At 38.6% G+C, this 13,800-nt stretch overlaps 1 protein-coding gene across 4 annotated transcripts in view; it reads left to right on the forward strand.

Moving 5' to 3' along the window:
- Positions 1 to 13,800, forward strand: part of AIG1 (androgen induced 1) — a 77,221-nt gene that overhangs the window by 21,452 nt on the left and 41,969 nt on the right. For 2 of the 4 annotated variants that reach the window (XM_035108844.2, XM_035108845.2), the window contains exon 3: positions 3,633 to 3,734. In XM_035108844.2, coding sequence (XP_034964735.2) covers positions 3,633 to 3,734 — 102 coding nt within the window. The other 2 variants (XM_060272727.1, XM_060272728.1) reach the window with 2 other exon arrangements.

The raw sequence follows: 13,800 nt of genomic DNA on the forward strand, positions 1-13,800 counted from the left end.
GTTACATCTTGTTCAACCACCTTTGCACCAATGTGCAAAAAAAACCCCTTCCTTCTTTTTGAATCACTGGTTTGTTTCCTGATTTTAAATTCTTAGTCAGAGGACACCTTGTCACGTTGCTTTCTGCAGCTTTAAAGTAGAATAGGGAAATGGAAATATTTCTTCACCACGGAAGAGGGACATTGTTTTGTTCGTATTATTCATCACATTGCCCATGCTGCTGGGAAGCGAGACTGGATATTACAAGCTAGCTGGTTCTAGCTATACAAATCATTCACAAGTTTTGTTTAGAAGCTGAAAGAACTGAAGGCCCTGGTTGCAGAACTATTTCACTTTATTGCAACTTCGCCTGATTGCTGGATGTATTTGCAGGAGATGCAGGAACTCACAGGAGATGTAGAAAATCACATTTTAATTTTGCATGACTTCACAGTAATGTCACAACCTCATGCATTATGCACGTTCACAAGGCAGCATTTCCACGCATTGGGCATGATTATGTAAGCCTTTGTCTCACGATGAAGAGCTTTGCTACATCCTGCAAATAAAGCCATGGAATCTAATTGGTGCCACTGCTGAAAAACAGTATTCTGCATTTATTTTATTTCTAATAAAGACAAGTTCTTACAATGCAGTTTACAATATAAATGTTTAAACTATAGAACTGAACAAACATATAATAAAAGCAGCACCAGATAGAATCATATATAGAGGGCCAGCAATGAAATCAATAGAGAACTTGGGATTAAGAAAAAACATTTTCGGGACTGCTTAAAGGCTGCACAAGAGGGAGCCAAGCAGGGTTCTCATGAAACACATATTCTCTGTTTTGTCTTTTTTTCCTGTGTTCAACAGTTGATTGGATACATGTGTCAGGCACTGTTTTATGATTCTTATTAGCTTCAGAGTTACTGCACTAATTAGTTCTCAAAGCATTATCAGCTATTTTCTGGGCTGGTTTCACAGGATTTTTAGAGGAGCACGATGGTTTGTAGGGGTTTTCTAATTTTGTAAGAGATTTGAGTTGTAAAATCCAATCTGATCTCTCTGAAATATGTAGAGGGTCCAAAGACTCAAACAAACAAACAAACAAATTACTGCCCTTCATCCAAAGGTCAGAGGCTGGTTCGCAACATAAAAATACAAAATGAGAACACAAAATGCATAATAAAACAAAAACTCATTTAAAAGGCCACGAAATGTTAATTAGCCAAAGGCCTGGTTAGAGAGAAAACCTTACCCATTGTTGTATGTGCATTTGTAAAGAAAATAAAATTGATGTGTGTTATAGCTACGTGCCTGTATTTTCTGGAGTGGAAACTGACTAAAATTAGAATTGTTCTTTTGTGCATCCTTTTCGTACCCCAGGCATACCTGTGTTTTGGGCTTTCATTAAACAAATCTGGCCACCTGGAACACCAGATGGTTGCAGCCAGCCTTGCTGAACCATTTCCTTCCATAGGCTGACTTTGGTTAGGAGACAGATGGAACTACCTATCTTCTTCTCTCTTTTTTTCACTTTTACCTCACTGGCAAAGTATAAGTTTTCGTTGCTTCACAAGATACTTCATGTGCTCGCCAACTCTGTTGGACTCACTCAGTTATGATTCAGCTCAACTCAATATAATCCATTAATATCAGGCCTGTTTTTGTTTTTTTAATGCAGCCCTGAAAGTTCATTTCCTGATGCATATGTTTCATATGCCAGTTGTGTTTCACAAGGTCACCATAACCCCTTGCAATACAGTATGTCGTCTTAGAAAAATGGGGGGTTTGTATCATTTTTTTCCATTGCCCAGCCTTTCAGTCAGTTGCATGTCAACTGCATCAAAAGGGGGGGGGGACGGATGTGTGCCAACCCAAGTATTGGCACAAGAAAGGGAGTTACTTCTTGTAGAGCATTTTACTTGCAGTGCCTTGCATGTGGTCCATCATAACTTATTTTTCCTGGCACAAATCTTAAGTTAGCTTGAGCAGGCATCAGTACTCATCCTAACAGATGGACAAATATATTTGAAACTAGGGCGCTATGCATTGAGAGAACAGCTTCCAAACTTTTCTTGTATGGCTAAGAGAAGATCTGTTTTCACTCTCAGGTGAATGAAAAGGTCACAATAGATGTTCACGTCAAAAACTCAGGCAAATGAACCTCCGTTGTACGCAATTTAGTTCATATTCACAACACTTGCAAATTATTTATTCCAAAATATGACAGCAATCATCTGTGCATTGGAAATATAAGAAATATGGGAGCACAATAAACCACTGTATTTTATTTATTTATTTTAAAGAGATTATGTACGGCTCTATCACAAAAGTATATTTAAAGTGGTTTACAACAGTAAAAAATAAGATAAAACTGTCAGGATTTTCATTCTCTCCCATGCTGCAGAATGTGTGTGGCTACTAGATCAGTAATCAGATGTGTGCAGAGTATTCCGCAGCAGTGAGCCAATGACACTAAAGGCTCAGTTTCTCACTGTTGTCAAATGAGCCTCACCAACTCAGGGAAACGACCAGAGACACTGCTGCAGATGATCTCAGTGATGAAGCTGGGGTTCAGGCAATCCCTGAGGTACCCTAGACCTAAGTTGTTCGAGGCTTTGTAGATTAATACAAGGACCTTGAACCTGTCCCAGAGTAAACGGGCAACCAGTGCAGATGTTTTCACAATGGCGTCACATGTTCTCGGCCTGAAGCTCCTGTCAGCAGTCCAAATAATTTCTCTTATAGATTCAGATTATTCCTGTTCTCATGAACTGGCCTGCTGTAAACTGGCCTGTGATCTTTGGATGAAGGGCAGTATAGAAACCAAAAAAATAAATAATAAATCCTTTCTTGCTTGCTCAATAAAGCCAGCTGGCATGCATTTGACTTTAGCAAAACAGAACATATTTCCGTTGAGTTGACTTGATTACAACTCTTGCTGTCTGTGTCTGCAAATTATGGGCAGGGTATTCAAGTAGTTCTTGTTTTGAATTGGGACAACGCTTACTAGCTCCCTCTACTTTGAAACGGACTCCTTCACATGCGTCACCATTATTGACTTCACAAAAATTGTGTGTGATTATTACTAGCCCGGAGGCTCGTATATCAAAAATTGTATTTTATAACCTAAATATAAAAAGTAGGACAGAAGATGTACATGCTTTTGGAATATGAAATGACCATCTAGTTGGATGACGACTCAAGAACTCAATGCTTTTTTAATTTAAAGAGTTGTTTTTTAAAAAATTGCCTAAAGTTTCACTTACTAAAAAATGTGGAAATTCTGAAAGGGAAGAAAACAATTTCCCATGCTTTAATATTATACCTATTTTCAGATTTTCTATGTAATGTCTCAGGATAGCATGTGTGGATAGACTGCTTTATGTGGCAAAATTCACTTCTGACCACAAGGCCGCTGTCTGGAGAATAGGCAGAGAGATTACCCCCAAGGACACAGCATTGGGCTATGCCAGATATATACTGTGCATTTAAATCAATTAAAGGGAAATTTCTCTTAGAACAACAACAGTGTATTTATTTCTACACCCATAAATGAAGTGTTAAATGTTAATACAATACTGTGCCTTTCTTTAACAAAAAAATCCCCCCATTTTCTTTCTTTCTGTTTCTCTCCTTGCCTCCAGTTTGTCGTAACAATGTTTTGGAGCATCTACATCTATGACAGAGAACTAGTTTACCCAAAGCTCCTTGATAATTTTATACCACCTTGGCTGAATCATGGAATGGTGAGTAGAATGACAAAAAACCTTTCCTTGCTTTTAAAGAACCTTGTTAATTGGTTTATTTCATTGTTGAGATCATATATGCTGAAATGTGCTCGATGAAAAATATTCAAAGATGTTTACAGAGGATTTTTTAAAAAAGAAAGAAAAGGTTTTCCGCAACAGCTGGAGGATCAACACTCATCTAATTTTCAAGTTCTTGTGTTGTGTATATGACACAATATTAATAAGGTATCTTTTTTTACCAAAGATTTGAGTGGTGTTCATGTAGAAGATAAGTACGTTGAGAAGTGGCACTGAGCTGCATGTTTACCCTGCCCCTTGATCAATCAGTTCTATAAAATGCACAGGAAGCATGGAGAAGACTCCCATTTTGCTGAAATTAATAACTGCAATAGTGGGGACAGGAGGAGAAGTGTGACTTTGTGTGCAGGGCTAAGTGTGTGACCCAGAGTGTTTTTCAACACCGTTGCCCTATATTCTGAGGAACAGGTGCTATCTTCTGGTTGTCTGTAGTCAAAGAATATTAGAACACATGGTAGATAAAACTTAAAATACGGCTTTTGATGTGTTATCTTTTCATATAAACAAAGACTTCTGTACAGAGAAGTGCCCACCCCTGACAGTCTCTCCCTGGTGGCCCCCCTGAGTCACGCAAAAAGTGCTCCTAGTTTTCAGTGATTATCTCTTTCCCCACAGCCCATCTCATGCAGGAAGATGTCCCAACCAATGGAATGTCCCCACCAGAAATGCTCTAGATTGGGTTCCCCAACCCTTTGGACCTTGGGAACACAACTGGAAATCACAGACACCACAAAATACCCAGTTTGCTGAAGAAAAACTGGTGATGCTCATAAGTTCCACCTCAACCCCCCCAAACTGGAAAAGCATATCTACACGCCCCCTCCAAATAAAACACAGGCAAACAAAGCGGTATACCCTCCACAAAAAAAGCAGCCGAAAGGAAAACGGGGGGGGGGGGAACCCGTCTCAATTAAAAAGAATTGGGGGGGGGCACTAATCTGCCTGGCACACTTGATGTCACATCACATCGTTCGTACACACTTCTTGAAGTGTAGGTTGGCATGTTGTTTTATTTCCAACTTCTAACATTGCAGCAGGCCTCATTAAAAGGCCTTTTAAAAAAACAAATGGTTAAGTCCTGTCAGTTTCTGTTTATCCAAGTGTTCCTATGACTATAGTAACATTTGGCTGTTGGGGGTTTTCACCACTTCACTGCCTAATGGCTTCTGATGCTTTAGCTATCTCATTATCTTCATTGATAATTCTAATTCTAATTCAGTCTGATGCTTTGTCTATCATAGTATCACATCTGGGATGAGACGATGAAGTTGTTTTTTTTTTTCATTTCTTTTCTTTGTAATAGAGAGAAATCTCTTATTTTTAGCAAGGGGCCATATTAACACTTTACGGAGGAACAGAGCCATCATTTTGGCATCAGCTTTTGAGGTAAATGAAAAATAAGGGAATAATGTTAGCTGACTTGTTTTGTTCAATAACAGCTAGGGTGATTGTTCTGAGCACTTTAGGGACTGACCTCAATAAGTTCAAGTAGTTCACAATAAACCATTTTAGGAATCATTCAAAAATGAGTAGTTTGAGGATTTAATTTCTACTATCACTAGTGACAGATTCATCTTATCCTTACAACAACTCTGTAAAGAAGAACAGCATTAATTACATTACAGATAGGCAACCGAAGCTAAGAGATAGTATCTTCCCTATGACTACTTATAGTACAAGCCTTAACCAAGTCTTTTCAGAAGTAAGTCCTGTCAAATTCAATGGGTCTTACTGCCAGTAAGTAGAATTAGCAGTAGCAGTTGGTGGTGTGGGGTAGGTAGATTGGCTCTGCCACTGCATCCGCACCACACTGAACTCCCTGCCCCTCTTCCTCTCGGTAACTGGCAGTGATGGGAAACCAGGGGGTTAGCATCGAGGGCTTCTTAACTTGCATCCGAGTGCCTTGGCTACTATGTTACAGTAATTCTACACACTGAATATGATTTTATGCCATGGATGCCATTGAATATTTTCCTCTCTCTGCCTTCCATGCAACTTTCTGGCCTGAGGGGCATGAACCCAACAGTCATCTTTACTGTTTATACTCATGTGGCTCAACTGTTGACATACCATCCACCCATCCATTAACCTTGAAACTCAAGCCCTTGGTTTGTATAATTCTGCCATCTTCATGCTTATTTGCAATTCATCAGTTATTTCTTATCCTTGCTTTAATTACAGATCAAAAACACAGGAATGTTTTCATGGAAAGAGCTAAGTAGGGTGATAGTATTAAAGAACAAAATGGCTGGGAGGAACAGGCTGAGCTTTCTTAATGGTTTTTTTTGAATATTTGTCCTTTTGAAATACGTGAATTTCCTGGTTAATTTAAAACAAATGCAGGTTTGGAGTGCTGTGTTGGCTGAGCTCCAAGAAGCTTTCAAGCTTATGTGCTGGTCCTAAACAGTTTACTTAGAAACAAATCCAGCCGATTTCAAAATACCGTAACCCATTTTCAGGATGTAACCTTACAACCAAACCCCATCCCCACCTGTAGCTCCACAAGTTTGTTTCTAAAACTATAGGAAAATCCCATAGTTAAAAGTATATGTATGTATTGCTCTTACTGCTTTGGTGTAAGCTACTGGACCAGCTTCCAAAGCATCTAGCACAGAATCAGGTTCTTGGTCATATTTGTGCCTGTGTTTGAAAAACCAACTAATTTTAAGTAAAATTTATCTTCAGAACATGTGATCAGAATTTTTGGAATTCATTTTGTAGATTTCTCAACCTCACCCACCCACCCATCACAGCATGTTGCTATGTTGTTTGATCTATAAATTAGGTTAATTTTTTAAAAAAACAAACCATAGTAATTGCAGGGCAGTTTCCAACACAGGATATGTTTTCTGGGACTTTGACAGTTAAATGACATGAGCTAAGTAAGAATCTGCCACAGTTGTACTAAAATTTCTGCTTTAATTTTCTGATACTGCACATTAAGGGGAAATAGTAACGGTGGTATAGAAAAGATAGATAAATAACTCTCTGTACACAGAGATAGATAGATATACATATATTTAGAGACACAGTATATAGGGGTTAAATGATAATGTGCTTTTATATTGTATTTTTATGATGTGAACTGCCTGAGATCTACATATGAAGGACAATATACAAATTTAATAAAAATAAAATAATAACAATGGGACCATTTCTGATTAAATTAACCTCTTTACATTTTGGCTTTTCTAAAATAGTTTCCAGTTTAATTGTTGCTGAGGTGTTGAATAAGATTGGTATGGGTCTATGTTGTAGTAGTGGAATTGGAATAAGCAGGCAAGGATAACAAAACAACAGGGGGAGGGAAGAAATGGGAAATGCTATAGGTGGTAACTTCTGAACTTGAATTTCTAATGAATTAATTAGAATCTCTTAGAATCATAGAATTGCAGAACTCCAAAGATCATCTAACCTTAAACACATATTTTTCATAGCAGTGCACTTTTGAAGGTCCGTATTGAAGTGGTCAAGAAGAGATGAGTGTGTATCATTTCACACTTACTTGCATTGAGTTGCATTTCCCATTTACCCAGTTTGCATAGATACCTGTTGATACCTCGTCTAAAAGGTTAGATAGATCATACGTATGTCTGCAGAACCCATGCTGCCTCTACTTCACCAAGACTTGTTTTTCTATATGCTTTTAAATTCTATCTTTACTAATGCTTTCCACCAATTTTCCTAGAACAGATGTTAAGTTAACCTACCTATAATTTCCTGGATCCCTTTTATTTAAAAACAAACAAACTGGTGTTACATTAGCCACTTTCCAGTCCTCTGATGGCTACAGATCTTAGGGGTAAGGTACATATTTTGGGTAGAAGACCAACAATTTCAAATTTGAGTTCTTTGATAAATCTTAGATGGATGCCATTTGAACCTGGTGGTTTGCCCATTTGTCAGTAAGGCAAAAGAGTTAGTCTCTTGTTACCACTATTTGCCTTAGTTCCTCAGACTCCTTTCCTGAAATAGTGAAGAGGAGGAGGAGGAGGAGGAGTTTGGATTTGATATCCCGCTTTATCACTACCCGAAGGAGTCTCAAAGCAGCTAACATTTCCCTTTTCCCTTCCTCCCCCACAACAAACACTCTGTGAGGTGAGTGGGGCTGAGAGACTTCAGAGAAGTGTGACTAGCTCAAGGTCACCCAGCAGCTGCATGTGGAGGAGCAGAGGGGCAAACCCGGTTCCCCAGATTAAGAGTCTACAGCTCTTAACCACTACACCACACTGGCTCTTAAGTTAAGGAACAGGGATGTACCCTATCCTTCACTGTGAAGACAGATGCAAATAAATCATTAGGCTTCTATTCAGTTTCCTTATCCTCCTTTAGCACACCAGTTCCTTGTCATCTGAAGGGCCAACATTCATTTTAACTATCCTTTGCACATGTAGCAAATGGCATAGTGTTACCTTCAGATTTCTTCCTTGGTAAGCATTCAAATCAATTTACAAAGATTTTTTTTTTTACCAAAAAAAGCAATGTTCCCCATTGCACTTATTGAATCCTGCTTAGTAAGCTAAAACCTGCCTATTTACAATTAACAAATGTGGCAAATATGACTTAATCAGACCACAATATGTGTGTGTGTGTGTGTGTGTGTGTGTGTGTGTGTGTGTGTGTGTGTATACATACATTTCATTTACAGTATTTGTTTAATTTGCTTCCACAGCAACTGGATTCCTTCATTTGCTTTTAGAATATTCTTGGTGGTAGTGTTAAGGTTGTTGTTTTTTTAAATAAAAAACAGCCAAAAACAAACCAACCTATGATCAACTTGGTTTAAGTTTGGCAGGCAACATTTCCTTCAATTGAAGACATATGCAAGAGCTTTGTAGACTTACTGTCCAGTGATCCCCCCCCCAAAAAAAGCCTTCTGCCTGTAACAGAGTACAAAAAGAAAGAAAATCATGTATGGGCAATAATGAAATCAAGTTACGTTTTTGTAGGTTAGCAGCAAATCTTTCTTTCTACTTAAGGAAACGAGCATCATTTTTGCAAAAAGCATTGCATTCAAATAATAAAGACTGTTGAGGTATTGCTATAGTGGATGTGGTTGTTGGCATCCATCTGTCAATAGAAGAGCATGCCTTCAGGGGTGAACTCAAACTGTTGGAGAGTTGCAGTGCCTGCTGTGGCTGTAGAGACCGATGTGGGAGAGACATGTTTTGTTGCAACTGGGGTAGATGTAGGTGTCTGGTTGTGCTGGTGTAGGTGCACCATGGCGTTTCTTCTTTCTGCGCTCCTCTCAGCGATCATTCCTCCTTTGGCCACTGCTGTGGATCGATGACCTGACTGATTGTCTCCAGGCATTGCGGTTGTCTGCAAGGGATTCCCACAGGGCAAGTTTAATATTGCCCGCCTTCATGTCATGTTTGCAGACATCTTTGTAGCACAGTCTGCCTACCAACTGGCCTGATGCATGATGCCAGCTCCCCATAGAGCATGTCCTTGGGGATCCTGCCATCCTCCATTCTGTGGACATGACCAAGCCAGCATAGACCTCACTGAGACAGGAGTGTGAACATGCTGGAAATGTGGGCTTGGGAGAGCACATCTTTGTTGAGACTCTGTCCTGCCATGTGCTCATGGTAGATATTTGAAAGTGACAGTGGGCTGTCTTCAGAGGTCAGGCAGAATGAAATTGTGAACATGATCTTCTCTACCTCCTGGCTTACTGAGTAGATCCATGCACACGGCAAGTCATTACTTGGTAAATTGTTGCCTATATACACTCAACTGTTGTATGCCTCAACTGGGAGGCAAACAAGTGGCCACAGCACCTTGCAGATACCTACTTTTCATAAGACTTACTTCCACAACTTCTTCAAACATTAAATAATGCTGTTCTCCTGGTGTGATCTTTGCCTTTCCTTCCTTCTTGAAACAGCTTGCTCCCATGAAGTAGACTACAATGAATGGTGTCAGGTGCTAATGTTTGCTTCATTTGCAGTTGGGTAGGTGTGGGCAATTATTTTCATGAATTGGGATGTTCACTATGACAATTTGTTGAAAACCATGACCTCAGAAGATTGCTTGCTCTACAAGATCGGAGGAACTACTGACTGGTTGGTTCATGGCATACCAATGCTAAAGTCTTAATACAAATGTGGGATGTTCCATTGTACTCTAACAAACATTTCCTGTGAACAGGGTGGATTTGATTTAAATCAAACTGATTTAAATCACGATTTAAATCACGATTTAAATCACTAGTCAGTAAGGCTTGATTTAAATCATTTGTTGTTGTTTAGTCGTTTAGTCGTGTCCGACTCTTCGTGACCCCATGGACCATAGCACGCCAGGCACTCCTGTCTTCCACTGCCTCCCGCAGTTTGGTCAAACTCATGTTGGTAGCTTCGAGAACACTGTCCAACCATCTTGTCCTCTGACGTCCCCTTCTCCTAGTGCCCTCAATCTTTCCCAACATCAGGGTCTTTTCCAAGGATTCTTCTCTTCTCATGAGGTGGCCAAAGTATTGGAGCCTCAGCTTCACGATCTGTCCTTCCAGGGAGCACTCAGGGCTGATTTCCTTAAGAATGGATAGGTTTGATCTTCTAGCAGTCCATGGGACTCTCAAGAGTCTCCTCCAGCACCATAATTCAAAAGCATCAATTCTTCGGCGATCAGCCTTCTTTATGGTCCAGCTCTCACTTCCATACATCACTACTGGGAAAACCATAGCTTTAACTATACGGACCTTTGTCGGCAAGGTGATGTCTCTGCTTTTTATGATGCTGTCTAGGTTTGTCATTGCTTTTCTCCCAAGAAGCAGGCGTCTTTTAATTTCGTGACTGCTGTCACCATCTGCAGTGATCAAGGAGCCCAAGAAGGTAAAATCTCTCACTGCCTCCATTTCTTCCCCTTCTATTTGCCAGGAGGTGATGGGACCAGTGGCCATGATCTTGGTTTTTTTGATGTTGAGCTTCAGACCATAATTTGCGCTCTCCTCTTTCACCCTCATTAAAAGGTTCTTTAATTCCTCCTCGCTTTCTGCCATCAAGGTTGTGTCATCTGCATATCTGGGTTGTTGATATTTCTTCCGGCAATCTTAATTCCGGCTTGGGATTCATCTAGTCCAGCCTTTCGCATGATGAATTCTGCATATAAGTTAAATAAGCAGGGAGACAATATACAACCTTGTCGTACTCCTTTCCCAATTTTGAACCAATCAGTTGTTCCATATCCAGTTCTAACTGTAGCTTCTTGTCCCACATAGAGATTTCTCAGGAGACAGATGAGGTGATCAGGCACTCCCATTTCTTTAAGAACTTGCCATAGTTTGCTGTGGTCGACACAGTCAAAGGCTTTTGCATAGTCAATGAAGCAGAAGTAGACGTTTTTCTGGAACTCTCTAGCTTTCTCCATAATCCAGCGCATGTTTGCTATTTGGTCTCTGGTTCCTCTGCCCTTTCGAAATCCAGCTTGCACTTCTGGGAGTTCTCGGTCCACATACTGCTTAAGCCTGCCTTGTAGAATTTTAAGCATAACCTTACTAGCGTGTGAAATGAGCGCATAGTTGATTTAAATCATAAAGACTAATTCTTGCTGGTATAACTTTATTATGCAAGTAGATGAAGATTTTTAGAATAACAACTTTTCATATTAGTTTTTTTATCCCCAGTTTAATAGGTTAATCATTCATATTTGGACAACTTTACTGTTGTACTTAGGAAGGAGAAAAATAATCATTACCTTAATAATAACAATTTAAATAGATTTATTCAACTGAAACAATAACATTTCAGCAAATGTTATTTGCTTAAACAAACATCCATGTTTGTTAACTAATTTGGCTAAACAAAAACAAAATATATATATTTTAAGAAACTTAGACTGTCAGCCCAGCCTACACATGAAAAACTTAAATACTGTCCAAACAATCAGAAAAATATTGTTTCTATTCTATTCACTGAACTTCTTGAAACTTAGCACTGAAGGGGTTGCTTCTGTATTCATAGGTTTGTAGAACAATAGGATTAAGGTCTTTTTCTCAACATTTTTGCTGTGAAGAAGAGGCATGTGATCTCTGTTGAGTCAAATTCAGTTTTGAGAACTGCAAAAGTAAACCAAGCACCTGTGATAATATCTTGTAGGCAGAGAAACTGCCCAATAATCTTACAAAAACCTCTGGAAGAGGTGAATGGATTAATGGAATTTATTTACCCCATAAATTAAACATATACAACCTTATACTACATAATTAAAAAAACTAATCTTTATTTCATGATGGAATAACCTTTGGATGGTAATATTCTTTCCTCAAAAAGCATTTTATTTAAAAAAATCCAATTTAAATCAAAAAAATCGATTTAAATCAAAAAAATCCGATTTAAATCAAAAAAATCCGATTTAAATCAAAAAAATCCGATTTTTTTGATTTTTTTAAAAAAAATCATTGATTTTTATCCACCCTGCCTGTGAAACTAATAAGTAAAAAAGGGAAATGATGGCAATATGACCCCTCCCTTACATAGCGTAGACTAAGATTTGTATTGCCTTGGTACCTGAACTTTCTGCAGAAATAAGTTTGTGCTCTCTTGAAGTTCTCTTGAAATTTGCTTTGAGTCCAGATCTACTATATCTTATCCAAACACATTTTGTAGTATCTTTTGAATTATTATGAGGTATTTATATGAGAGAGATGAGTATGTATAGCTATAATACTTCTGAGAAAAAGTACAGAATGGAGGATTCGTCGTTGAAATTTATGCCAGGAAGAAAATCACAGTGTTGGTCTTTTTTCTTGGTGATACTCAGAAATACGAATCAGGTTAGACAATAACTTTCACTAGAGAAGGGAGGAAAGCACTAATGGCAGGAGAGCAGTCATGACTGATAAAGCCTCAGCTATGTGGGATAAGTGGCTTCATTGTAAACAACTGTGCTAACTTCATTAAGTGTCTTTTGTAATATATGAAATCTAGTCAGTTTCAGGAAAATATAAAACAAGAGGAAACAACATACTGAAAGGAGGAAGTGACAATAGCAGTAGACTGGCAAGCTTTAATTTTATTTATTAAATTTATGTATAACCTGCCTTTCCTCCCAAAGGAACCCAGGTTGGCATGTGCTTTACATTACTGTAAAGTATATATGCTTTATGTTACTGGGTAGAAAGCTTACAAAGGAACAGAGAAATATTTCAGATTATATAATGAAGGTCTGACATTTCATTTAGCCCAACAAGGCATACATTCTTGCAGTTTCATTAATTTTACAAAGAAATTTCTCTCAATTTCCTGCATATTCTGAACTTAAAGGGAGTATGAATGTTTCACCCTCCGAACTATAAAGCCATTGTTCATTTTTTAAAAAACTATTATGATAATATGTTTAGTACATATTATATCTGAGGCTTTGACTGAATCTACAGTAATTTGTTCTCAGTTATCTGATTGCTAGATAGTTGCATTAGTATATGCCTGAAATACTTATTCGTTCATTCATGCTATCAGAGAGAAATGCAATGGCTTAAGTTTTAAATGGCAAGGATCCGAACAACTCGCAACTAATTGCATTTCTTGAACAGCAAGCGTCCTCTCACCCCAGCACATGGCAACATACTTTTGAAAATGGGCAGATTTCCAAAATGGATTCTTAATATGGCATGTGAGCCTTTGCTGTTAAAAGAAAACAAGTCAGAAACCACAGCGCATATGCCCAAGTCCTTAGGCACACACCTAAAGTAATGATTTGGATCCCAGCCACCTAGAAGCAGTAGACAGTATTATTTATTGATAGCATGATGATGATATACTCCATGTGGATATGTCCCAGGTACATAGCATATGAGACCAATATTTTGTAAACAATGGCAGATAAACATGGGAGAAGATATGCATTATTCCCAGTATAGAACTATAGTCTCTAGCCTTATGCCTCAAAATAACCCTTTCCCTTTGTTGTAAAGAAATGAGGATTGTGATACAGCACAGGCATTGCATTATCTCCTTCCTCCAAACCATGGTTTGCAAATTGGGAA

This window comes from Zootoca vivipara, chromosome 3 (assembly GCF_963506605.1).
Source record: "Zootoca vivipara chromosome 3, rZooViv1.1, whole genome shotgun sequence".
Taxonomy (NCBI): Eukaryota; Metazoa; Chordata; class Lepidosauria; order Squamata; family Lacertidae; genus Zootoca; species Zootoca vivipara.